General features: G+C 32.0%; 4 protein-coding genes and 1 long non-coding RNA gene across 6 annotated transcripts; 2 read left to right on the top strand and 3 right to left on the bottom strand.

Moving 5' to 3' along the window:
- Nucleotides 1-3,278: 3,278 nt before the first annotated feature.
- LOC126656526 (putative pentatricopeptide repeat-containing protein At1g16830) lies at nucleotides 3,279-8,608 on the top strand. 2 transcript variants are annotated; one of them, XM_050351111.2, is made up of 5 exons: nucleotides 3,279-5,534; nucleotides 6,481-6,612; nucleotides 6,946-7,017; nucleotides 7,173-7,355; nucleotides 8,155-8,608. In XM_050351111.2, the coding sequence occupies exon 1, from the start codon at nucleotides 3,490-3,492 to the stop codon at nucleotides 5,446-5,448; it is 1,959 nt and encodes a 652-aa protein (XP_050207068.1). In that variant the 5' UTR covers nucleotides 3,279-3,489; the 3' UTR covers nucleotides 5,449-5,534; nucleotides 6,481-6,612; nucleotides 6,946-7,017; nucleotides 7,173-7,355; nucleotides 8,155-8,608. The 2 variants fall into 2 exon arrangements, with proteins under 2 accessions (XP_050207068.1, XP_050207069.1); XM_050351112.2 differs by lacking the exon at nucleotides 6,946-7,017.
- Nucleotides 8,609-9,015: 407 nt separating this feature from the next.
- Nucleotides 9,016-10,690, bottom strand: LOC126656249 (NAC domain-containing protein 82-like). The gene has a single exon (XM_050350762.1). It carries the CDS (start codon nucleotides 10,257-10,259, stop codon nucleotides 9,141-9,143), a length of 1,119 nt encoding a protein of 372 aa, XP_050206719.1. The 5' UTR covers nucleotides 10,260-10,690; the 3' UTR covers nucleotides 9,016-9,140.
- A 947-nt stretch (nucleotides 10,691-11,637) lies between these two features.
- LOC126656870 (uncharacterized) lies at nucleotides 11,638-13,057 on the top strand. The gene is made up of 2 exons (XM_050351492.1): nucleotides 11,638-11,671; nucleotides 11,907-13,057. Exons 1-2 carry the CDS (start codon nucleotides 11,638-11,640, stop codon nucleotides 13,055-13,057), a joined length of 1,185 nt encoding a protein of 394 aa, XP_050207449.1.
- A 1,632-nt stretch (nucleotides 13,058-14,689) lies between these two features.
- Nucleotides 14,690-16,589, bottom strand: LOC126655023 (uncharacterized). Its single transcript, XR_007632850.2, has 2 exons — nucleotides 16,184-16,589; nucleotides 14,690-14,894 (listed from the first exon to the last, which is right to left on the bottom strand). It is a non-coding gene; the product is annotated as an uncharacterized LOC126655023 (long non-coding RNA).
- A 6,205-nt stretch (nucleotides 16,590-22,794) lies between these two features.
- Nucleotides 22,795-23,914, bottom strand: LOC126656869 (uncharacterized). The gene is made up of 3 exons (XM_050351491.1): nucleotides 23,314-23,914; nucleotides 23,114-23,194; nucleotides 22,795-22,799 (listed from the first exon to the last, which is right to left on the bottom strand). The coding sequence occupies exons 1-3, from the start codon at nucleotides 23,912-23,914 to the stop codon at nucleotides 22,795-22,797; spliced, it is 687 nt and encodes a 228-aa protein (XP_050207448.1).
- Between the last annotated feature and the right edge of the window lie 1,934 nt (nucleotides 23,915-25,848).

Genomic DNA, 25,848 nt, shown 5'->3' with positions numbered 1-25,848 from the left:
TCTAATGGCCGCCCTAGATGTTGGAGTGGCAGAGGTGGGTTCCTCCCCTGGGGAAAATAGTTGCCCCCTATGCCCAGAGGTTGGACATAATTTTGATTAACCCATGGATCATCCATGGAAGGATGAATGGCTTCTCTCACAGCCTCTATGTCAAGTGGCCTTCTTAGAGGTTGGAGTGGCAGAGGTGGGTTTCCCCCTGGGGAAAAGAGTTTCTCCCTGTGCCCAGATGCTGGACATAATTTTGATTAACCTCTAGATCATCCATGGAAGGATGATTAGCAGCACCTGCATTAAACGGCCTAGAATTCCGGCCAGTTTGATTAATAGTTTTAAAAGAGTTAACATGAACATGTTCATCTCTTTTATGTGGAGGTACGTACCTTTCTTCAGAGGGCGATGGGTTTGAAATTGATACATGACTATGTTAGTGATATGCACTAGGTCAATCATGTTTGACCATGTTTTGACTTTATCATTTTGTTATTTATTGATTGGCAGTTTTTATCATTTTATATTAATGATTAAAATACTTGAATGGTTAATTCTTTCTAAGGTCATCAAGTATGTGACTTGATAGTAGAACCCTTAGATTTTATAAAAGAATTATATACCATCTATCCCTAGTGTTAATAGAACATTGAGACTAGTATGATGTTGACTGATGATTATGTTTTACTAATCATGTATATGAGATATTAAGTCAAATCATAGGTGCTATTTGAGAAATAAGGCACCGGATGACCCACTATGAGAATACTACATAGATTACTGTCATAAGTAATTCTCATTACAGTTCTATTAGTATAATTCTTTGACCTTGAAATCATCATGGATTTCTACATAGCTGTTTCATATTTTGATACAGTCTTACATTATCTTTAACAGGATAATGGAATAGATTGTCATTGGATATGAAAGTAACTATGTGAGAAATGTGAGTGACTGAGAAGGAATTTGTCCCTCATTTATTTGAGTAAGATATCTATGGGCCCCTTAAAGAAGATAGACTGAAGGAAATGCATGACCATGCTAAATGAATTGATAAAGAGTTATCATTTTCAGTCTACTTACAATCAAGAAACTAATGATTGAATATTATAAGGATGACAAGACTATGCCTTATATTCAATCTGGATATCGAGAGATAAAGGGATTAAAATATTATTGTAAATGGTTAAATCAGATTATCGATATTCGTATAACTTGAGTAGTCATAATGTCTTGCTAGAGGCCACTTATGACTTGTGGGCTGAAATAGGGATTTCGGGCCTACTGCCAACGTTATATGAACCTACAGGGTCGCACACTAAGAACAGGCCCAAAACAGTTATGGGTTGTACAAGCCCAATGTGATTAAGTGATTAATATATATATATATATATATATTAATAAATATATATTAATTCAAAATTTAAGGATGAGTGTTTTCCTTAATTTATTATTTTTTGAAGATAATAAATATAATAATTAATATATATGGATGATTATCAAAAAGGGAGTTTTTGATAAACATAAACTTGTAAGAATTGCAATGAGATTGAAATTCGAATTTGTTTCAAACCCTAGTGTTGTTATATGACTATAAATACACGTTAAGGAATAGTTTTGAGAATCACGAAATTCATTATTCACTAAATCACTAAAATTCAAAATTGCTTGTGAAGCAATAGTGAGGTCTGCTCGTGTGGATACTCGTAGAGGACGCATTCTTTTGGAGGCGTTTCTGATCCGAGGCCAGGTATCACCAAAGTGAACAACCTCATTCCTTCTTACATTGCTGTTGAATTCGACATACAAGTAAGTATTAATTCTGTTGTTAATCTATTTATTCGAATTACATGGATCTTGTTTGAGTTTTAGATAAAAATTTTGAAATTTCGCTGCGTTATGAACCTAGAAAACCCAACAGACTATGCTTCCAATCTCCTGGACTCCTCCAAATGATTTTTCCCCGAGTCAGTTAGGATCTTTTTTAGTCGTGTTAACAACCTCTGGTAAATCACCATGTGATAATAATTTCACAGCAACTATTAATTTGGCCAAGTAGCGTTCCATGTCGAACTGCTTCTTATCCATCATGTCCTGATTCTGTTTCATCTTCATCATGGCCTTTGACAGCATCTCTAAAGCCTCCGCCAATCTCGGCTCAGAATTTCGCCGAGTTGGTGTCTGTTGCCTTTCGAAACCAGGTGGTATATCATCACTCACCTCTCCATAGAGAGGTAAACTTTCTTTCTCGATGTTTCTGACCATGTGAGCCACATACATTTGCAGAAGTAGGATCATCCATTGTATCCTGCGATACAATCATATCTTTTCCTTTTTCACTTCGAGTTCTCAGCATATGTCTAGTGTCCCACTAGGCATGCCAAAAATTGTTACTGGCATTTTGCGATTTGTGTGAATAACCGTAACAACAAGTGTGTGAAAATTGCGGGCGTGCCAGGAACTGATTCCAATTTGTAACTTGACTTTTTAAAAACAAACGACTGGAGTTTGGTTAACCTTACTACAAGTATTCCAATAAGTAATGCTAAGAGAACTTCAATAGAAAAGTACAGAAATTTAATCGTAAAGTTGTTTATTGATTGAAGAAAATGAAAATAAAGAGTGTTTGAGTGTTTAGCCTTTGGGCGTGTTTTTTGGATGATTGATTAGGGGTTAAAATCTTCCTGCTCCTTTCTTATTTATAGCGTTTAGCACTTCTGGAAACTGTCACTCATCTTCAACAACACACGTTCTCACATCACTTCTCCGCTTCTACAAACTGCTCCCGAACTGTCGCTTTACAAAAAAGAACGTGATTTCTTGAATTTCTGGCACCCTGAACTTGTGACACGGGGTCATCTAACCCAATTTATACTTTTTTTAGCAATTAACCCCAAAACTCTTCATTTTTTGGTCAAATAACCCCATGATTGTATTTTTATAACGCGTAAAATACAAATGGGAAATGAGGGATGTAAAAAAGTAATTAAATACTTGCCTAATTGTTGCGATATAATTATCCTAAATCTATTTTTTAAAATAAAACTATAAATTATGAGGTTATTTGACTTAAAAATGAAGAGTTTTGGGGTTAGTTGCTCAAAAAAAGTATAAATTGGGTTAGATGACCCCGTGTCACAAGTTCAGGGTGCGCGTTGACCCTTTATTCTATAAGTTTTTATTTTTTATAGATTAACAATTTATTCTATAAATAATCATCATTCAATAATTTCATTTTATAATTAAAAGATAAGAAAAACATGACAAAATTAAAGTACTAAGCTTAATACTAATTTTACTCAAAATTTGCAGAGAGTAAATTGGCCCGTTTGTTCATTCATTTCCTTACATCGCCGCTAAGGCGCTAACCTGCACAAACATCAATTTTCTTCATCTCTTTTGCTCATACACAATAATTTTCTTCTATCTTCCCATCATGCTTCACTTATCAATCTTGATTGGCATTGTTTGTATACCCTTTAGTCAATTAATGCAAGCATAATGTCATGGAGATACAAATGGAGCTTCTTCCCCACCCAAATCCTGAATTCATGCTCACCGCGCCATTTTTCTTCATTACCAACGGTATGTTTTGATGTTACTGATAGAATTAGAACCCATAAATTATTTGGTCGGAATAATCTTAAACATATCACTCTCACACCTCAAATTGTACAGTCCACTTTAGTGAACTGCACTTCTGATTTGATTGCTTTGAGGTTCTTTATTTGGTGTGCTAAGCAGCGTAATTACTTTCATGATAAACCATCTTTTGATTACATGGTTAGTGTGGTTGGCAGGTTAACTAACCGTTATACAACTGTTGGAAAAATTGTTGGAGAATTAGAGAGTGTTGGTTTAGTTGTAAAGGCTCAGACTTTCTTGCTTTTGTTGAGGATTTATTGGCGTGCAGGAATGTATTCTATGGTTTTTGAAACTTTTGAGCAAATGGGTACTCTTGGTTTCGAACCGAAAACATTTGCACATAATGTGGTAATGGATGTTTTATTTAAGGTTGGACGTGCGGATGCTGGAGTTGGTGTTTTGAAAGAGATGAAGTCGCCGAATTTTTTGAGTTATAACGTTGCGCTGACTAATTTATGCAAGTTGAATGATTTGGTTAATGCTAAGGATGTACTAAACATTATGTTAAGGGAAGGTTATTTTCCTAATGTTGAGACTTTTGAGATGCTTTTAAGTTGTTGTTGCAAACTAGGGAGGTTGATGGAGGCATTTCAGTTGTTGGGTGTGATGATAACTCTGGGAATTGGTTTCTCCGTGAATACTTGGAACATACTGATTGATGGATTTTGTCGGTTGCGTCAGCCTCATATGGCGTTTTATTTGTTGGAGAAGATGGTTAGGAGTTGCTGTTATCCTAATGTAATTACTTATACAATTCTATTTAAAGGGTTTGTGGAATCCAGAATGATTCCTTGGGCATTTAATATTTTGACTACCATGCTATCCGAGGGTTATGCTCCAGACTTGTTTCTTTGTAATGTATTGATTAATACCCTGTCTAATGTGGGGAGATATGATGACGCTGTAGATGTATTTTTGAGTTTGCCGAAATGGAATTTGGTGCCTGATTCTTATACTTTTAGCTCTTTGCTGTCAAGCATATGTTATTCTAGAAAGTTTAACCTTTTACCCAAGCTAGTTAGCGGACTTGACATAGAAGCAGATCTGGTGGTGTATAATTCACTTTTGAATTATTTTTGTAAAGCTGGGTTTCCACATCTTGCTGTGGAGTTGTATAATGATATGATATGTAGGGGCATTGTAGCTGATAATTACAGCTTTGTTGGGTTACTTACAGGGTTATTTGGACAAAAGAGGGTGGATGATGCCGTCAATGTTTACCTAGGGATAGTAATGAATTATACCGGTGTTGATGCTCATGTACATTCTGTAATTATAGATGAGCTTCTAAAAAGTGGTAAATGTCATATAGCTATAAAATTCTTTAGGAGGGCTATTAAGGAGAACTATCAACTAGATGCTGTATCATTTACAGCTGCCATCTCTGGGCTCGTCGAGAGTGGAAGGACTGCTGAAGCTGCTGCTTTGTATGCTCAAATGAAGGATTTTGGTTTGTATCCTAATGCACACATGCACAACTTATTGCTCTGTAGTTTTTGTGCTCAGGGAGACATTAAAATGGTCAAAATGTTGCTGCAAGAAATTATTAAGGCAGGGGTTCAACTGAAGTACAGTACGTTTGTCAGATTGAGAAATTGTCTGATCAAGTTTAATCTATCTAAATCACCCTTTAAACTGCTACTTTACCTGTGGAGTTTGGGGTTGATGCCTGATGAGGCAATACATGAGTTATTGCTTGGACTCAACCTTAATATCAAATCTGGTGATGCAAATCATTTATTACGAAAAAGTTATCTATTTGTGGATTCATCAAGTTCAGATGATCTCCCTGATGTGGCTGCTTCAATGGGTTGATTACCGATTTTCTTTTTTCATGTTCAACTGTACAATGTCCAACCTTTGGATCTCAGCATGCTGTCACGTAAGGCATTATTACAAAGGTTAGACAACTCATTTATATAATTTTATGATAATTTTGTTTTCAATTGGTATGAGTTTTTTTAAAAAAACATTTTTTGTATTATTTTTTACTGTGTTGCGAACTTACCTTATCGCAAATTGTTAGGGCCAAACTTGGGATTCTATTAACTTGTGATTTCAACAAATTGTTTTTTTCGTTATTGCATTAAAGCTGCCTTCAGTAATTTAGAAATATTTTCCAAAGTACTATTTGTACGTTTTCCTTTTCAGTTAAAGAAAGATAAGTATTATATTTAAATTTTATTCTTCAGCACTTGTAGACTGAATTATTAGACAGGATAAGAAAAAATTAAAATCTTGCAAAGGAAAGGTTTGTCTTCACTAATTATCATAACCAATAAATATCATTTTTAATTTCTTTGAAATTTTTAAAATATAGTAAAAATTAGACAGTTTTGTTTTGTTTTGGTCAAATATCAATACCGAAAACAAGTTCGTTTGGAGCTACAAATAAAATTTAAACAGATTTTAGTATGAGAAAGGAAAACTAGAAGAGTACATTTAATCAATGAGAATTTTTTTTAGTCCTGATATATTCTTGAACGCTGCCATAAAAAGTTGGCACATGTATGCATCTCGATTATTTTTGACTTCTTGCTTATCTAAATAGTGGTATCTGTTACTTTAACATACCTCGAATTTATGCTGTTATCTTTACATATAAAGCCACACATCTTTTCATTACATTTTCTCCATTGTTTTCACTTTAAACCATTAACCTATTCATAGTGACTACTCTAATAAAATGGTGGAGATTAATACTAAGAAAATTTTCTCTTTGCATCAACTTGCCTCAGATAGCAATAGAAAAGATAGCTGCATATCATGATCTACTTGAATTTTTTGTTTTCTTAGATAAACTTGCAATATTTGTTCCGATGCTTTAATCCCCTTTGCCTTTGTCAGGGGGACGACTGAAGCGATTGTTGCTGACATGATTCTTCACGTATGTGAACTAGTCTCCTGCCTACATTATTCATTTGGCATCACGGGGGAACGCTTTGGCACTCCTTTGCCTGCATTGCACATTATATAAAGGTTGCATTTATTTGCTACTTTTGTTTTATTGATTTTGGTTGTGGAATTTTATTGCTTTGTTGATAGTATTGGCAAGGAATAGAATGACAAAAAAGCTAATAAATAAAAATGATAAGAGAAGATATTTTATAGCTTGTTCAGTCCATTAAATATGTAGAAACTAAATATCTGCTCACAAGGTTACCATTTGCAACCTAAAAAGACCCATGTTTCTCCTTTTTATTGATTTACGATTCAACTTGTCTAAGATTTACAATACTTGTTATGTATTTAATTTTCATTAATGTCCGTGCTCATGTTTTTGGCACTAAATGAATATTTTTATATTTTCAGGCAGCGGTAATTTCTAAGTTACAGAGCTGTTTCTTAATATTATCTGATGAATTTAGTATTCTCTTAGACAAGGTAATATGCATATATTAAGTTAATATGTTACCTTATTTTTCTTAGATACATGATCCATCATGTATATTTTAAAACAAATTCTTGCAGTAGTGATTCTCAATAGACTATGAAAAACAGAAAAAATAAACTAAAGTCTTTTTCTTTCAATGATGTAGCAAACATGCTGTGCATGAAGTTACTTGACTTGAGGACCAGAACGAGGATATTTGTTCCAAAAAGATGATTAAATGGATATCTAGATGAAATTGGAACACTGGAACATGGTCTAGTAGCTTCTTGCTTGTGCTGTACAGAATTATTATTGCACATGAACTAGATGTTTTTCATATTTCGGTCAGGTATGAGTACTGGTTCTTGGTGTAATTGTGAAACAGCACTTGTTAGTTTAAAATTTGATTGGACTTCAAACTTCAGTCAATCTTGATGTTTGCGGTTTTTTACTTACTAGATGATGCTATTGCTTTTCTTTCATTTTTTTCTTGAGATTTTGAATGTCGTGTTATGTTGAATTATTATCAAAAATTCGTTTTTGAATAAAATAAAATGTTTGATATGTTGCACGGAAACGGAAAATGCTAAAATGGGAAAGGCAGAATTGTAAGTTTAAGAATATGTTAAAAATATAAGTTTCGGAGATTCAGAACCGGAAACGGAATGCCGAAGTGTAGGACTCACTAAATTTTCATGCAACATAGTGTTTGAAATGGGACATGCTAAGAATTCAGTGTTGTTTCCATGCTCTAAAAAATAAAGAATCAAAGATGAAAATGCTTCAATTGAAAGGAAATTGTCTGCGTAGATTGCCTTCAGCATATTAGGAGCCTTCAACTTTAACATTGAAGTAAAAGGATTTAACGAGTGTACATGGAACACTCGATGTCAGAACAAGTCTCGGAACAAACAGGTGAGAAGTTGGTGCTCAACGAAAAGGCAAACACTCAGTACTGGGATCACTTTGAGCCCGAGTTTTATGCATTTTTATGAAGATAATAGATTCGCTAAAATGAAACACATTTCAATCATCTTGTTGATTTTTGTGGATGGTATGCATTTGCGGCTTTTTGTTTTGTCTCATCACGTGCTTGAGAAACTGTCATGAGTCATCAGATAGCTGAATAAGTGTTTTATGTTGTGCAGTTAAGGTGTCACTGCTGAACATCTTGGTTCTCAGGTTTCGTTGGCTGTGGCGTGAAGAACTTATTCATCTCTTGCAAATTTTACTTCGGTCGACTTATTTTACTATCGAGGAAGCTCTTTGATCAAGGTCTTCTCATTTGTTACATCAACAACTTCAGCAATATAAAGCAAAGATCTGAACATGTCTGCCAGTATTTTCCATCTTGTTGATAGAAACGACAAATATATTCACCCCTCCTCACTGTTCTAGTTTTATCACTCAGATGTCGTTTGTTATCCTAGCCTCTTTTGATTTTAGCTTCAATAAAGACTAGCCTATTATTCCAGCATTGTGTATACGTTATATCTGTAAAAATTTGTTTGGCATCACAAGAATATGGAATTCAAGCAAATTTGTTTTTTGAACCTCAAATATTTTATTTATATATCTAAAATATGCTAGCTTCACTTGTCACTGTCTAATTTAATTATCACAGAACTTCACTAAACTCGCTGAGTTACCGAAAAATCTGGTAATTTGAGTTCAATTAAAGCTGCTGGTGTGAATTCTGAAATAGTAACAATATTTAGTCGTACGTTAGAAATCTGATTTAAAATACTATCTTGAAAATTTATATTGAATGTAAGCATAATTTTTGTTGACAGATAACATAGTACTTGCATGATGCGTCAGTTTAATAATTACTACTCAAATTGGATGTTTCGATGCTTCAGTTTAAGTGTCTGAACACTGCCGAGATAATTTTCTTTCTACTTATATAACCTGAATTTATATAAACTGGGTTTTGCAATCACATAAATAGAAACCGTAATAAACCAAAAAGATAGACAAAGTGACAGAAAATCAAACAGAAGAAACAGTGAATAAAATATTCAATCTTGCAATTAAGAGTCAAATAATTCCAATAATAGAAATACATAAGTGGCTGTACTAGCCTAACAAAAATTGGTCTAGGAAAAATTCAAGCAGATACTTATAATCTGAGTCAGTGTGGATGGTGATACCCAAAAACATCAGCTCGAGCATCTTCATGCCATCCAAAGAAAGGCCGCACATGATTGCCACCAGCAGCAGTTTCAGTCAGTGGTACTTCAAGATCCATAAGCTCCAAAAACTGTCCATTATCCATGCTAAAGCTGACATCATGCGCACCAAATCCAAACATGCTTCCCAGATCTCCTAAATCATCATAAATATCAGATCCATCCACCACTGCATTACCAACCTGCTCTACCTCTCCACCCAACCCATTCAAGCCATTCATAACCTGTCCATCCAACCCATTTATTCCAGTGTTCTCTTCTGTAAAATGAGCCAACATGGCAGTAACATCATCCTCATTCAAGGGATCTTCAGAAGCAAAACAATAATCAGCAGCATCCACCTCACCAGCATTCACCTCGGATACATACGTTCCCGACCCACATAATAAGCTAGATTCCCTCTCAGTCTCAGCCACATGTGAGCTTGTCGTCGCAACGTTACTATAATGATTAACGCCTATTGTGGTATCTATAGCAGAAGCAACAGCAGCCTCTCCGACAGTCACAACATCTTCCTCTCCGTCGTCATCATCCTCATCCCAATCCTCTTCCCTAAACGGCGCACCATACTGAGCACCATTTTTCGGACCAGGACCATCCTTCTTGAAAATCGAACACAACACATAAGAATCCTGAGCAACACCTCTCTCCGCCAACTCCTTCTCATCAAGCTTATACTCATACATAACCCAATCAGTCCTATCGCCTTTCGGCGCTTTCCCTTGATGAAAAACCAAAGTTTTAATACTACCCACAACCTGATCATTATACTTAACAGCTCTATCTTTCCCCGTCGTTTTCCAGTAACCAAATTCAGTAGCGCGTTTCGCTCTAGACCCGTTAATATACTTCTTCTCCCTAGGGCAAAAGAAATACCATTTAAGATCACCACTCCTCAACAAAGACTTACTAGGCAAATCCCAGGGATCAAATCTATAAATATCAACCTCAGCAATTGCTTTCACATGAAATTTCTTCCCAAGCACTTTCCTTTTCAAGTAATACTTAACTAACTCAACATCAGTCGGATGAAACCGAAACCCGGGCGATAACTTCACCATTTTTAACACAAAGCTCGAAACTTTATTGAAAATTCTTCACGAGTAATGAATAATCTCAAATGGGTAATCAATAATCTCAAATGGGTATGCCTAAATTGTAATAATCTGAGCAATAAATGAAGAAAGTGCGATAAATCAAAAAAATAAAATCAAAGAAAAAAAAGAGGGGAATACCGATTAGGTCAAGTCCAGTCCCTAAAATGATTATTTTGAGAGAACCACAGTCTGCCTCGACTCATAAACACAAAATAGAATGGGTAATAACGGACTCTCTTGTGTGGAGCGATTGACATCTGAAGCACAGCGGAGCCGACGGCGGACGGAGAGACGCGACGGAGAGAGTGAGCGTAGGGCGAAGAGTGAAGGCTTAGGGTTATAAGAGAGGCATTTAAAGGCGTGTTCCTATGTTTTTATTTTCTCTCCGAGCATTGGTGAATTACTTATAAACGCGTTTAAAATTTTGTTTTATTTTTTGAATTATTTACTCAGCGTATGATTGAAGTTTTGTTAAGCAAAATGTTTATTATAAGATAATAAATTGTCGCTATTAATCCAAATATTTCATTTAAATTTATATGTGAAAAATAATGTTATTATAGGCTGATGATATGTCACTATTTAGTCCAAATATTTCGTTTATATAATATGAAAATAACTTTTAAATGTATATGTCAAGAAATAATGTTATTATAAGCTAACAATATGTCACTATATAATCCAAACATCTAGATAATATGAAAATAGCTTTTAAATTCATATAGTTACACGTAGAAGCAGTGGCGGAACGAGGGAGGGTCGAAGAGGGTCGGCCGACCCTCCCTCGCCGGAGAATACAAGGGACCGGTGCTATTCCATCACCGGTCCCCTTCATCTTCGACCCCCACCAGCAGATCGAAGATCTGCTAGTTCCTCCTTCAAACCAGTTGCAGCGGCGCTGCAACTGGATTTTTTTTAGGTTTTTAATGGGCCGAACGACACATTTTTTTTTAATTTTTTTTAAATCCAAACGACATGTCGTTTGGTACAAATCCAAACGACGTCGTTTGGATTAAACACTGAAACAGAAACAGACAGAGGTGCGGTCTGTTTCTGTTTCGAATATACAACCATTATTTGCACAAATTTCACAATCAACCCCTCCTTTTCTTCACTTCTTCTCTTTTTTTATAAACCCTAATTATTAAATTGAATCTCTTTCACCCAATTAATCACTCTATACCACTTAATTCTTGAAACCCATCATTAATTCTACCCAACAATCAAAGGTATTGTGATTTTAACCTAATTTTTTATATTCTTTATAATTAATTTAATTTTTTATATTATCTAACACTAATCTTAAATTATATCTTTTTAGGTTATATAAATTGATCTAGCAATGTCAAGTAGTGGTTTTGACAAAACTTCAACAAGTAAGTCCTTTGTAATTATTATTTATTTTTATTATTAATTGTTTATTTAAATTGCTGTGATGATGATGAATTGTGGATAAATTAATTTTTTGTATGTTAATTGTTATATAAATGGATTAATTTGGTTGCTTGTTTATGTTTTGTATTAGTGAATTGATAAATCAAAATTGATTACATAGTTAACTTGATGAATTAGACAATAAAATTGATAGATTTTTTTTGTTAATTTTATAAGGTAAATCAAGAAATACAAACATATTGAATTTTTTCAAGCCTAGAAATCTTGATTCGAGTACCCCTTCATCTTCTGAGGCGACTAGTATTCCACTAAAGAGAAGTCGTGTAGAATTTAATCCCAATGAACTTATTGTTGATCCTGGACTACGACTGTGTATTAATGATTATGATGTGGGAATTAGAGATCAAGTTAGAAGAGAATATTTGTTAAAGGGTCGGTGTCAACCATATGGTCATAATTTTTCAAAAAAAAAACAAGCGACAGAAATGAGAAGCTTTTTAGAGGCATGGTTCAAAAAGTTTCCTTGGTTGGAGTATAGTGTAGAGAAAGATGCTGCATTTTGTTTGTATTGTTACCTGTTTGCAAGTCCAGGTTCAAAGAGTCATGACGCTTTTACAAGGAAAGGATTTAACAATTGGAAAAAGGCAACGGAAAATTTTAATGACCATGTTGGTGCAGTAAGCAGTGTTCATAATGACGCAAGACGTCACTGTGAGGTTTTTCAGAATCAACGTCAAAGCATTTCCTATGTTTTGACTACTCAAGGTCGTGAAACAGAAAATGCTTACCGAACTCGTTTGACAGCAGTGTTAGAAGTTGTTCGCATTCTTCTTTGGCAAGGTTTAGCATTTCGTGGTCATGATGAGACTCTTGACTCTTTACAAAGGGGGAATTTTCTTGAGATAGTGTCATGGTATGCCAAGATGGATGAAAAAGTTAGGAATGTCATAGGTGGTAATGCTCCTGGGAATAACCAAATGACATCTCCCAAAATTCAAAAAGAATTAGTTAGTTCTTGTGCCTCACAAGTAACATTAGCTATTCTTAGTGAACTTGGAGATAGAAAATTCTCCTTACTAGTGGACGAGGCTCGGGATTGTTCTGTTAAAGAACAAATGGCAGTTATGTTAAGGTTTGTGAATAAGAAGGGTGAAATAATCGAAAGGTTTCTTGCCATTGAGCATGTTAGTGACACTTCATCACGTTCTTTAAAAGCGGTTGTGGATATGTTATTTGCTCGACATAATTTATCTATTTCTAGATTGCGAGGTCAAGCATATGATGGAGCATCCAACATGAGGGGAGAGTTTAATGGGCTGAAGGCACTTATTCAACGAGAAAATCCTTTTGCTTTCTATGTCCATTAAATTTTTTATTTAATGTACTTTTATATTTAAATGTGAAATTCCGACCCCCCTAATTTACCCTCATGGTTCCGCCACTGCGTAGAAGTGTCCATTCGGTTTTCGGTTCGGTTCGAAAATGTAATTATCAAAACCGATCGATTTTTAAAAAAAATTAAAATCGGTTAGAACTTTGATCAACAAAATTGGTTCGGTTTTACCGAAATAGGAAAATAATTTTTTTTCTTTAAATTTTACTCATAAAAAATTAAAAAAATAAATCTAAAATTCAAATCTAAGTCAATTATAATATTTTGCACACAATAACACTTAAATATGAAAAGAAAATAATATTATTTTTTAAAAATAATAGTAATATTTCTATAAAAAATTAATAAGTTTTAGAATATCGGTTTTTTCGGTTTTTCGGTTTTTGAAAACTCAAAACCGAACCGAACCGAACCGAGATGTGAAAAAAATCTTAATTTTAAAACCGAACCGACAATTTTCGGTTCGGTTTCGGTTCGATTTTTTATTTCGGTTCGGTTTTGCACACCTCTAGTTACACGCAGGGCAGACCTAAAAAGAGTTTATGTTGGTCAGTTGACCACTTTAATATCTTGACTTTTTAAAAAAATATGAATATATAATCTAGTATTATAGTTTTCCCGCATTAAAATAATAAACATCACCCACCTTAAAATTTATATTTTGTCAATTTTACAATTTTCCAGTACAATTTTGCCCACTTTATAAACAATTTATGGATCTGTCACTGGTCATGCGTCGTGCCATTCTTCGCTCTCAATGGAGGTTATATTTGGAAATTCTACGGAACGCTCTCGGGTTTCATATTCTGAAATTCTCTGGAACATTCTAGAAACATTCTATTCTAAATCTCTGAAATATTTAGAATCTTCTAAACCATTCTAGAATCCTGTGGAACATTCTAGAAGCTTTTTTTACGAGACTAACCAGAATTATGTAGAATTCTTAAGACTTATCTGGTGTAATAACTCGCACTATCGTGACGTAAGTTTCTGACGTGTGACGTGTGATCCGTCAAAATTCCGATGAGGCATGTGTCATATTGACTTATGTACTTTATGCAATCAATATTTAAATGAGGAAATCTCCTAGAACACCTTGTTTTAGATTTTATGTCTTAGATTTCTGTCAGCGGAATGGAGTTTAAGGGCTCGTTCGTCCAGGCTTATGCCTGACTTCAGATATTTTTTACACAATAATAAAATCACTTGGTTGTGTGCATCGAATTTAGTGACAGGCTACACAATATTGGGATTAAGAGAACGTGCATTTACTATTGTTTCATTGTGGTAGATTCGGCTAATAATCACTCATGGCCCCTGACTTTAGAGGTACCTTACGACAAACCCCATGATAAAAAAAACGATCAGTAAACCCTCTGATCTTTGTGGCGGCGCCACCTAAACCCCCTAAACCCCAAATATTACGAAAATATCTCTGACGCAGTCTTTTTCAGTCAACTGTCATACTTCAAAAAAAAACTGACGGCGCCACGTCAGCAAAATTGTCACGACCCAAATTTATGAGCCGCGACCGGCGCTAGGGAATGGGAGTGGTAGCTCCAAATCCCGTAGCAAGCCTAAAAACCTGTGTAAATTTTTTCGCAAATCAAAACATATTTCATATATTAAAATACATGTGACCCCATTTACAAATAATATCAGAGTTAAAAACGCGTTATACAAAATTCTAGTTAAAATATCTAGACTACTGCGGACTGCTAGAATGAAAACCTTCTTTTTCTTCTTATACAAATGACTTCCGAGAATTAAAACTTCGGAAGCTTAACTCTTCAAATCATATCATACCATCCCTGAAAAATGGGAGGAGCAACGGGGTCAGTATAAAACTGAGTGAGTTCACCAAATTACACGCAATATCACATAAAGGGTTAAAACATTTGAAAACCCATTTTATATATAGAAAATACTCTTTTGAAATCATATTGCATACTCTATTTACTTTCCTTCATAACTCTTTGTTTATTTCATAAACTTATAGTTTATACGTATCTGACATCTTTGATTTCTTATTATGGTATTGATATTTTTCTTTCTCGTTTTGTTGTAATAGTTTTCGATCGGATCTTAAATCTTAGGTTATATCATCATGATTCTAAATCGAATTAAATCATTGGCAAGTCTCTTGTGACTTGATCCTTATGGTTGGGTCCCGAGATAGTTCAACCGAGTTACCCATAACCATATGGTACAGTCCCGAGATAATTCAACCGAGTTACTTGTACCATTTCTCAATCCCAAACGATCGATAGGAGTCCCGAGATAATTCAACCGAGTTACTCCTTAGACACGGGTCCCGAGATAGTTCAACCGAGTTACCTTCGTGTCTGCATTCGGACTCTGCACCCTGCAGGTCTTTTGAACTTAACTGTCGATTCATATAATTTCTATTGACATTTACTAGGAGTGTTTATTCACATTGTGTCTCGATCTTGTTTCGTATTGATTCTCGATGTATCGTACTTACTTTTTATTACGTATGAGTTTGGAGGATTATCATCGAGAATGGATGAGATACAGGTCCCGGGATAATTCTACCGAGTTCCACTTTGTATCTCAGTTCTTATTATTGAATATATCAGAGTACACTTTTCTTATATCATATATTTATCATTTCGATGACTTATGTTGGGTTTTCTTGATCCTTTATGGACCATGACATGCACATTACACTCTACAAACATACATCTATAACACACGCACGTATGGGTATTTATTATAATTGAAAGTACGTATAGGAACGTACTATGTTTCTTTATAAATATATGAATAATAGTACATATAGGAATGTACTATACTTTTCTCATGCATATTTGGTTCGATACTCGTATATTATTCGATATTTGATTACGATTTATATTGCTTAACCCTTCCCCAATATTTTAAGCATATACGTTCTTTTCATCTATTTATGTTATTCTTAAAATAACACAGTACAGAAAATAATCGTTTTCAAAACATATAACATAGTACACATTTAAACATACATGTAATACATTCAAACGTAAAAATATTCGTAAAGCCTTTCGTATGAAAATACGTGGCTTTATGAATATTGACGAGTAATTTAAAGTGTACTCACCACTTGCTATCCATAATCTTTAAATAAACACGAAGACATCTCGATCCGTTCCCCTCAAGCCTTGTCGATAGTCGCTTCGTCGAGTCTTGAACAATAGGGCTAGATCAGTAGCTCTCCTTCTTCTCGTTCCGTGGCCACAAGAATCGTCCAATTTCGTTGAGAAACGAAGAAGTTATGCTCCTTTGAAATTTGGTTGATGATCTTCCATGGAGAAAGGATGGAGTACGAAATTTGGGAGCTGAAAATGATAAGCTTGCTGAGTTTAAACTCATATGCAAGTGGCTTAGATAAATGAGACAAAAGTCTCCTTTAGTCCTTGAGTTTGCCACCTCCTCAACCTCTAACTTCTAACTTTTCTTTCGTCCAATTTAGTCCACTAATCCTTTAATTATTCGATTCTCGATGAATTCCGTATTATTATTTTCCAAATAAATAGTATTAGTATCATATCTTATAATATCACTTTTCAACAATTTATTTTGACAATTTTGGCCAAAAACGCTCAAATTTCCATTTTGAGCTAATTTGCACTTTTTCTCACTTTTTCGTCCAATTTTCATATTAATGACTATCGATAACCACTTTATCGATATTATTTTCTTATTTTGAGAAAATAGAGTAAAACATAACTTCCTTCGGAAGTTTGTGGTTAAAAGTCCACTTTAGCCTAAAGTGGCTAATTCACATTTTACCTCAACTTCTCTATTAACTGACATGCTTAACTAAACAATGTCTGAAAGTTATGAAACTTTTTCCATAATTTCTAAAAATTATTCACGGATCTTGGCATGAAAATTATTAGCTCGGGCTTTCCAACTTATTTTATTTTATTCCCTTTAGTCCCGATTAAATCCAATTGATCGCATAATAATTTTCAATTAAATTTATTATTTTATGATAATTCCAATAGACCCGCTTCGGTCTAAGTCCTTATTATCCAGTCTTAATCTGATAGTCTCATTCTTAATCCTTACGATTATGCCTCGTGGCGCTACACGTAATACCTCAAAAATTTAGGTTATTACAAAAATACCTTAAAATTTTCAAACACCAAAATACCCCTAATTTTATTTAGAAAAAGACAAAAAAAAAACAAATCAACCCACTAACCATTTGATTAACTAAAATAACTAACCCAACCATCAACACCACCCAGACACCGCCGCTACCCCAACCACTGCCGGAAAATTTTCCGGTCACCCTCCTCGCCGGATCTGTTCCAAGAACAGATCAATCGTCGGATCTGTTCTTGGAACAGATCGCACAAACAATCAGAGATATGAAACAAATAAGAAATCAAGGATGAAAAAATCGATTGTGTTCGTTTTTAAGAATTTGAAGCAACAGAATATTACGTCATCGCCACCATCATATCCTCTTATTCTGGATCTTCTTCCTCTTTCATTTTTTATGTATTATTTTTTAGTTTTTATTGATTTTTTGTTCATACGTTTGAAACTATTGTAAAACGTTTGAAACTGTTTTTAAAAATTGTTTTAAATTGATTGTTTGAAACCATTATAAATTGTTGAAAACTTTGTAAACTATTTTAAATATTTTTATAACTAATTTAATTTTTTATGAAATGTTTGAAACTGTTTTTAAAATCCGTTTGAAACTGGTTGAAACCATTGTAAACTGTTTGAAATTTTTATAAACCGTTTTTTTTTTTGAAATTTTTGTAAACTGTTTGAAAATATATTTTTTTTAACTCTTTGAAACCTTTGTAAACTGTTTGAAACATTTTTAAACTGCTTGAAACTGTATTTAGATAAAGGCTGCAAATTGTGTTTTATGAAACTGTTTGAAACACTTGTAAACGGTTTGAAACTTTTATAAATTGTTTGAAGCTTTTAAAAAAAAACTGTTTGAACGCCACTAAACTGTTTGAAACGCTTGTAAACTGATTGAAACTTTTGTAAATTGTTTGAAGCTGTTTTTTTTTTGAAACTGTTTGCAACGCCTGTAAACTGTTTGGAACCATTCTATAAACTTTTTTTAAATGATAATAAAACTGTGTTTTAGAAACTTTTTGAAATCGTTTGAAACTGCATTTGAAACTGCAAATGAAGCTACATTTGAAACTGTTTGAAACCGTTTTTATTAAATTTTTAATGAGAACAAAAAATCAATAATTTACAGTTTTCTTTGTTTTTGGAGAAAGTTATGATCGTTGGATTTGAATTTGAAGTGAAGTTTGAAGCGATTTACGAATTAAAGATTCAAGCGTATCAGAAACTAAATTTGAAACTTACAAAAAAATTTAAAAAATAATGATAAAAATAATGATAAACTTACAAATATTTTCACTATCTAGGTATTCTCCTAATTATCCCTTCTTTTAATTGTGTTATTGTGCTCTTTTTACGGCTATATTTGAACGGGGTTAATTTCTTTTTTGAAAATTGAGGATTGTACATATCATACTATATTCACGTTGAACCATTTAGAGAGAATGAACAAAATGTTATCAAATGGCGCATCAAAATTTTACTAAGTGATTTTCTTTTTAATTAACTTCTAATTTGTTAAAACATTTCACAATTTATAAACATAATTGTTATTATGATGATTAAAAAGTATTTTTAAAATCAATCAATATATTTTATTTTACATTTAATTAAATCATATTAAATCATATTAAATAAATAAATTTAATTTAAAAGTATTATCTTATATTAACAAATTCAACTATTATTTTAAATAAGACTACAAATTTTAAAATTGAAAAAAAAACAATTATTATAAAATTATATAAATATTTAATTTCTCCGCGCAACGCACGGGTATCAACCTAATCTATCTATAACTGTCTTATATGAAGGGGGAGAGCGGGGAATTACGATAATATGGTTCATTAAGGGTATAATTTATAGTACATATATAAATTTAATAGGAGTATAATTTGAATAAAACAATAGCAATAAATATAATAGAATGGCAAAGATTTGGTTTTATGGAACAACTATAATAAATAAGAATTAATCCGGATCATAGAGCTTAAGGAAAGTCAGACTCCATTAATGTAAACAATTATGTGATACACAAGTCTAATCTATACTATATATAAAAGCACGGATGGGGGAGGGACAGACAAATTTACTGAATAATCCTTTTCAGTTTACTACTAAATAAAAGTTTTATAGTCATTAACTAATTAGTTATTTAATTAATCACTATTGTAATTAAAGTACTAATTAGAATAGGTAGATAAATTATCTCCAATTTAATTTTTAATATCTAAAATATAACTAAATTGTCTCCAAATTAGTAGGAATACCTATCTTTTAGTTTGATTGAACTACAAAATTAAAATACTGTATTTGGTCAGTATATTATTATTTAAATTTCTATCTTATTATTTTTAAAGATATTATTAATAAAATTAAGTTAATTATTTAATTATGGTTATTATAAAACCAAAAGAAGAATAAATTCAGTATGGAAAAAAAATTTAATTACCGAATATACTATATTTACTTTTACAAAAATTCTTAACTAATTTAATATTTAAAATAAAAAATTGATATAATTATAATAAATTTACTAATATGTTTATTGAAGAGTTACGTTACGAGCCACGTGCATAGCACGTAATGCGAAATTAGTTTTATTAAAATTAGCTCTATCTACAGCACAAATTTAAGAGTTTAGATTTAATAATAACTCTTACTGATATACGAATTTAAAGATCATGGGATTCTCATATATAAGTCATAGCAATATAATAAATATGATTAAACAGAGTTGAAGTCATTTTAAATAATTAAACTTTTAATTAACAGGTTTTGTTGTAAATTATCCAATAAAAAACGAATTCATATAATAATTGGTTATTCATCCGAATGTTTTTTTCTAACTTTTTTTTCTATTTGGTTTTTCATGATAAGTAAACTTCGATACCTCTACGTTTATTTTAGAAAATAAAGCCCTCTATTTTGTATTTTTTTAACACAAATACTAAAATATTAAGCTCTATGTAGAAATGATATTTTCATCATATAGAACACTAAATTAGTTGGATTTTTCATCTATCGATAAAAATATATATAAAATCTATATTAGTAAAAGATCAACACATTAAATATAAATGAAAATAATTTATAATAATTTATTTTAAGACAAAGTATTATATTTGATATTTTAATTAATTTTTAATTTAAATAACGGGTCATGTAAATGCTGCTCACGTGCGTAATACGCGGCGAAACGCTAGTACTATATACAAAAGCACGGACGGGAAGGGGGGGGGGGGGATAGGCACATTTATGTTAATGTCTTTTTCACTTTATAAAATTTAATTATTAATTAAAAACTATTAAGATAATTATTAGAGTTAGAGTACTAATTAAAATAGAATACTATGTTAAGATAAGTTAGAGTACTAACTAAAATAAACTATTACGTTAAGATAATTATTTAGAATACTAATTAAAATAAACTACTTTGAATATCTAACAATTACTATTTTAAATATTTTTTAATCATATAGAATTTAAAATAAGATAAACTATTCCAATAAATTATTATTTTAATTATTTTTTATTAAAATTTCATATAATTATAAAATTTGGATATTAGTTAAACATTTCAAACAATTAAAATAGTAAGGTAAACTATCAAAAGTAAACTATTATTTCAAATTATATTTGATTATTGAACGAGTCACACTACGAGTCATGTGTGAAACACGTAAAACAATACTAGTTAATAAAAAGAGAAAAAAACAAAAATATTCAAAAATAGACCAAATATTACTCAAATAGCCCCAACCCAAGATCTTTACTTTCATAACTAAATCAGTTAAAAGTTTACATTTACTAGCCAACCACTAAATAATAGACACATGTCACACTTAAAGTGAAAAAAAAAGTAAAAAAAAAACGTGTTGACAGCTGTAAAAACGCGTGACAACGTGACAGTAACGCGTCTGACACGCGTGTTAGAAAGGCGTGCCAGTCACGCATCAATGCGTGTCAGCGTGTCAGAATTATTTTAAACATGTATCATTTATATATCGTCAATGTATCAAAACATATTTGCTACTCAATTTCAGTTTTTATGATTTTATTTGGTTAATTAATCAACCAATTTCACTAATTAGGCAATTGTACTAAATTTCTATTATTAGATGAATCTGTTTCAAGTCTTCAAGAACCCAGAAACTTGGATTAGTTAAGGATGTAATTTTGTCATAATGATTTTTTTAAATAGGGATATTCGAATTAGTTTTGTTCATTGAAAATAATGTATCGACGATGTATCTACAATGTATCAGTCTCTCCAAAATTTATTCGTTGAATATAATTATAATGAGTTGTAGACTGTCTAGAAGTTATACTAAATGATATATCTATAATGTATTAGCGATGTATCAATATTGTATATATAATGTATCGTTTATGTATCTAATATATATACATAATCCTACTTAAAATTTTGTTAGAGATAGCTAAACGTTTATGGAAGATCAAGCAATATGTTGTCAATAAGCATATGATTTTAAATTTTATAATATATGGTGTATCTATAAAATTTATTTCGTTAAAATAATGCAAAAAATAAAAATATGGATCTACGATGTATCAACAGTGTATCTATAATTTATCGGCAATTTGTCTACAATGTATCACTTATGTATCTTATATGTATCATTAATATATCAAAACATATATGTAACTCAATTTCAGTTCTTATTTATTTGGTTGATTAATCAACCAATTTCACTAATTAGGCAATTGTACTAAATTTTTTATTATTGGATGAACTTGTTTCAGGTCTCTAAGAACCGAAAAACTTGAATTAGTTAAGGATGTGATTTTGTCATAATGGGTTCTTTAAATAGGGATATTTGAATTACTTTTGCTTATAGAAATAATGCATCGGCGAGTATCTAAAATGCATCATTTTTTTCAAAATTTATTCGTTGAAAATAATTATTATGAATTGGAGAATGATTCTAGAAGATATAATAAATGATGTATTTATGATGTATCAACGATGTACCAATGTTGTATGTATAATGTATCGTTTCTGTATCTAATATGTATACATAACATTATGTACATAAAAACTGAACCAACTTAAGTTTTAGTTAGAGACAAATCAAACAATATGTTGTTAATAAGAGCATATGATTTTAAAAATTATAATCTACGGTGTATTTACAAAGTTATTTCGTTAAAATAATTAAAAAATATAAAAATATGTATCTACGATGTATCAGTTGTGTATCTATGATGTATTGGCGATTTATCTACAATATAACAGTGGTGTATACGATGTATCATTGATGTATCCAATATGTATATACATAATAAACTGAACAAATAACTATATAATGCCTTCATTAAATTTATCATCAGTTGAAATTAATCTTACACATGTGAGTTTATATCAAAAATGTAAATATTTTCATTTTTTTAATTTACATAACAAATTAAATCTCAAAAATAGTTCGAATACATCTCAAAAAACAAATCATGTACATTTTAAAAACACTTCAGATACGTCTAAAAAACAGCACATATACGTCTCAAAACTAGCTCAGCTACATTCTTCAAAATAAAGAAAGTAGACTAAACTTCTTGCAAAGAATATTAATCAACTCATCAAACTGCAAAACAAAAGAGAAAAATCAGTAAGCAAAAACAGGCATGTTGAAATTTATGAACAATAATAATGAGATTGAAAATAACACTTATTTTCTTATTCATTTACAATAACACATTATAGCCTTTTATAGGCAAATTCCTAACAAATAAAATCTGAATAAACTACTAAAATATTTTAACCTAGAGATAATAGGAATATCTTAGATCGAATATTGACTTATTTTAAATTCAAATAACAACTAACAATCTAATTTTTAATTATTTCTAATATTTTCCCTTAATTAAAAATTGCATAAAATTAAAATTTCATGAGCACTTCTCTCATCTTCATCACTTCTCTTCACTATGATGCACATCTCATCATTTTCATTGTAGGAGCATTTTCTCTCCAAATCATCTTTTGGTGCACATCTCACCAATAAAATTATAATAAAGTTTCTTCTTCGATTTCCGCCATTTTTGCATACTCTTATTTTTTAAACCTGCAATATTGTTGTAGATGTCCAAATCTCATACAATTGAAACATTGAGGCTTGCCTTTGTGCCAACAATCATTTTCTTCATGGCCATTTTTTTTACAATGACCGTACTGAGATTTTTCTTTCTTCCATGATGCTTTGGCCATTAATGCTCCTTCAGTTGTGTGTTCATTTTCTTGATTTCTCAAGATTCTTCTTTGCTCTTGAACTTGTAATGCTTTTACTAATTCAGACAAAGATATGGTTGACAAATCTTTTGTTTCTTCTAATGAAGAAATCTTAGACTCATACTTTTCAGGCAAAGTTACAAGAATTTTTTGAATAATACGTTCATCAAGAAAATTCTTACCAAGCAACCTTACCTTGTTTGCAATGCCGAGTAATTTTTTGCTGTAACTTTTTATGCTTTCTGTCTCCTTCATCTTCATCATTTCAAACTCTCTAATTAGATTGAGTGCTTGCATATTTTTGGTCTTTTCATCGCCTTGATATTCTTGCTTGAGATAATCCCAAATGTCTTTTGCGGATTCCAGTTGCATAACTCTTGAATATATTGAGTTTGACACAGCTGAAAATAAATAAGCCTTGACTTTAAATTTTCTTGTCTTCCTTTCCTTTTGAATCTTTAATTGATTCATGGTAGAATTTGTAGGCAATGGCGGAATGGCATAGTTTTCTTAATTGCCTCCCACAAATCCAACGCTTCAAGATGACAGTGTTGACATCTTCATCACTTCTCTTCACATAATACATACAAAGATATAAAATAATACATTTTAGATACATCTGAAAACAGATACATACATCTCAAAAACAGTAAAGATGCGCCTCAAAAATTTTAAAAAGTTATAACATTCTATATCTCAGATTTTCAAAATAAAACGAAGTGTTTTAAACTTCTTACAATCAAATGACAATTTTTTTGCATCAAAATAGCTCAACAACTTTTTTCTTACACATCTAAAACATAAAAGCGGTCCATTTGGCTCCATTAATTAAAAAAATAGGCATTTATTTGGTAGGACAAACAAATTATTAAAAATTTTAAAAAAATATTTACAAAAGGGTAAGGTGAGTTGGTAGAGAAGAGAAAATTATGTCAAAATACAGAACAAAATAACACTTGATGCTTCATCTACAGATGATCTATTTTAAAAATTAAGAGCTATACATTTTGTACTCTGCAACCTCTTAATTTCAATTACTACCCATTATCTCTACATGCATGTTCAGATCAAAAAAGCCACCATCTTCCTTTCTAGTAGACTTCTGAGACGGCGTGCTAAATGAGCCAACCACATCCTTTTTTGATTATTCAAAGTACACAAACATCTTCATAATTAAAAGAAACGACGACAAAAAAGTTGCAATTTTATAGAGATAGAACTAGTGAACTATAAATGAGATCTGAATAAAAAATCAAATACAATCGGACAAATCAAAACAGTTTTTAGATGAGGCACCCATAAGTGACCAATTTTTGCATCCTGCAGTCTGTTAGATTCCATCAATTTCTCTTTCAAGACGACAGCGATGACGACATCAACAGATCAACACCATCAGCAACCTGACTCAAGATCTTGGTTTTTTTCAACCCATTAAAATTTATAGTTATTAATAAATCAAGGATTTTTAAAAAGAGACAGAGAGAACATCAACAACCAGAAGAAAGGAGAACCGCAGCAGTCGGTGAAAAAGAAAGAAAATAAAACAGGAATAAAAAGTAAAAGATAAAGAAGAAGATAACTATTTAAGCATGTAATGTTTTAGCTGTTTGAAATCAAACTAGCTGTACACGTGTACAGTGATAAAGATTAGTTAGAAAAAGTAATAATTTCAAATAGTGAGTCAGCGAGAGTTAATATGAATTGGTTAATAAATGAAATAAATTAAGGAAGTGGCTATTTGAGTAAAAAACAGTTGTGAAGTTAATATATCTGTGATTTTCTCTAATAAAAAAGGCTTAAAAAGGATGAGTGACACTTTTGCTGTGAAGATTTGGGTGAAATCGATCTACTATTTTTAACGCTAATCACCACAAATACTACCGACCTTTTAATTTTTTATTTCAATAACACCCTGATCTTGCAATTTCATCAATTGCACCCTATTTTGTATTTTTACGTTTCAATGGTACCCTAATTTAAAAAAATTAGATGATTTTACTATTATTAGGATGAAATTTTATAAAACAATCAAAGTTAAGAGTCATTTTATACCTTTTTCTACTTGGACAAATTCTAATAAGTTCTTTAATTTAAAAGACTTTTAAATAAATCCTAAAGAAAAAATTTAATTAAATACATATTTAAAACGGAATCCACCATCCCCGCCATCCGCCGTTCTCCGATCTCTACCGGAGATGAGCTGCTCGTCTCCTATGGAAGACAAACAGCTCGTCTTCCAAGGAAGACCAGATCTACTGGTCTTCAATGGAAGACCAGTAGATCTGGTCTTCCTTGGGGAAGACGGCTCGTCTTCCATAAGCAGATCTAGTCTTCCATGGAAGACCGGTGACGGAGAGCGGTGTTCAAACGGAGGTGGTGACGGAAAGCGGCGACGGGTCTAAAGG

This window comes from Mercurialis annua, linkage group LG7 (genome assembly GCF_937616625.2).
Source record: "Mercurialis annua linkage group LG7, ddMerAnnu1.2, whole genome shotgun sequence".
In the NCBI taxonomy this organism is placed as follows: domain Eukaryota; kingdom Viridiplantae; phylum Streptophyta; class Magnoliopsida; order Malpighiales; family Euphorbiaceae; genus Mercurialis; species Mercurialis annua.
This window is presented reverse-complemented; position numbering and strand designations above follow the sequence as displayed.

Bases quoted from the DNA above. Each gene is read 5' to 3' on its own strand.
- LOC126656869 (XM_050351491.1), bottom strand. From the start codon at position 23,914: ATGAATCAATTAAAGATTCAAAAGGAAAGGAAGACAAGAAAATTTAAA. The intron at 23,195-23,313 runs GTATGAGATTTG...GTGCACCAAAAG, and splicing joins CAAGCCTCAATGTTTCAATT to ATGATTTGGAGAGAAAATGC.
- LOC126656526 (XM_050351112.2), top strand. From the start codon at position 3,490: ATGTCATGGAGATACAAATGGAGCTTCTTCCCCACCCAAATCCTGAAT.
- LOC126656249 (XM_050350762.1), bottom strand. From the start codon at position 10,259: ATGGTGAAGTTATCGCCCGGGTTTCGGTTTCATCCGACTGATGTTGAG.
- LOC126656870 (XM_050351492.1), top strand. From the start codon at position 11,638: ATGTCAAGTAGTGGTTTTGACAAAACTTCAACAA. The intron at 11,672-11,906 runs GTAAGTCCTTTG...TAATTTTATAAG, and splicing joins TTTTGACAAAACTTCAACAA to GTAAATCAAGAAATACAAAC.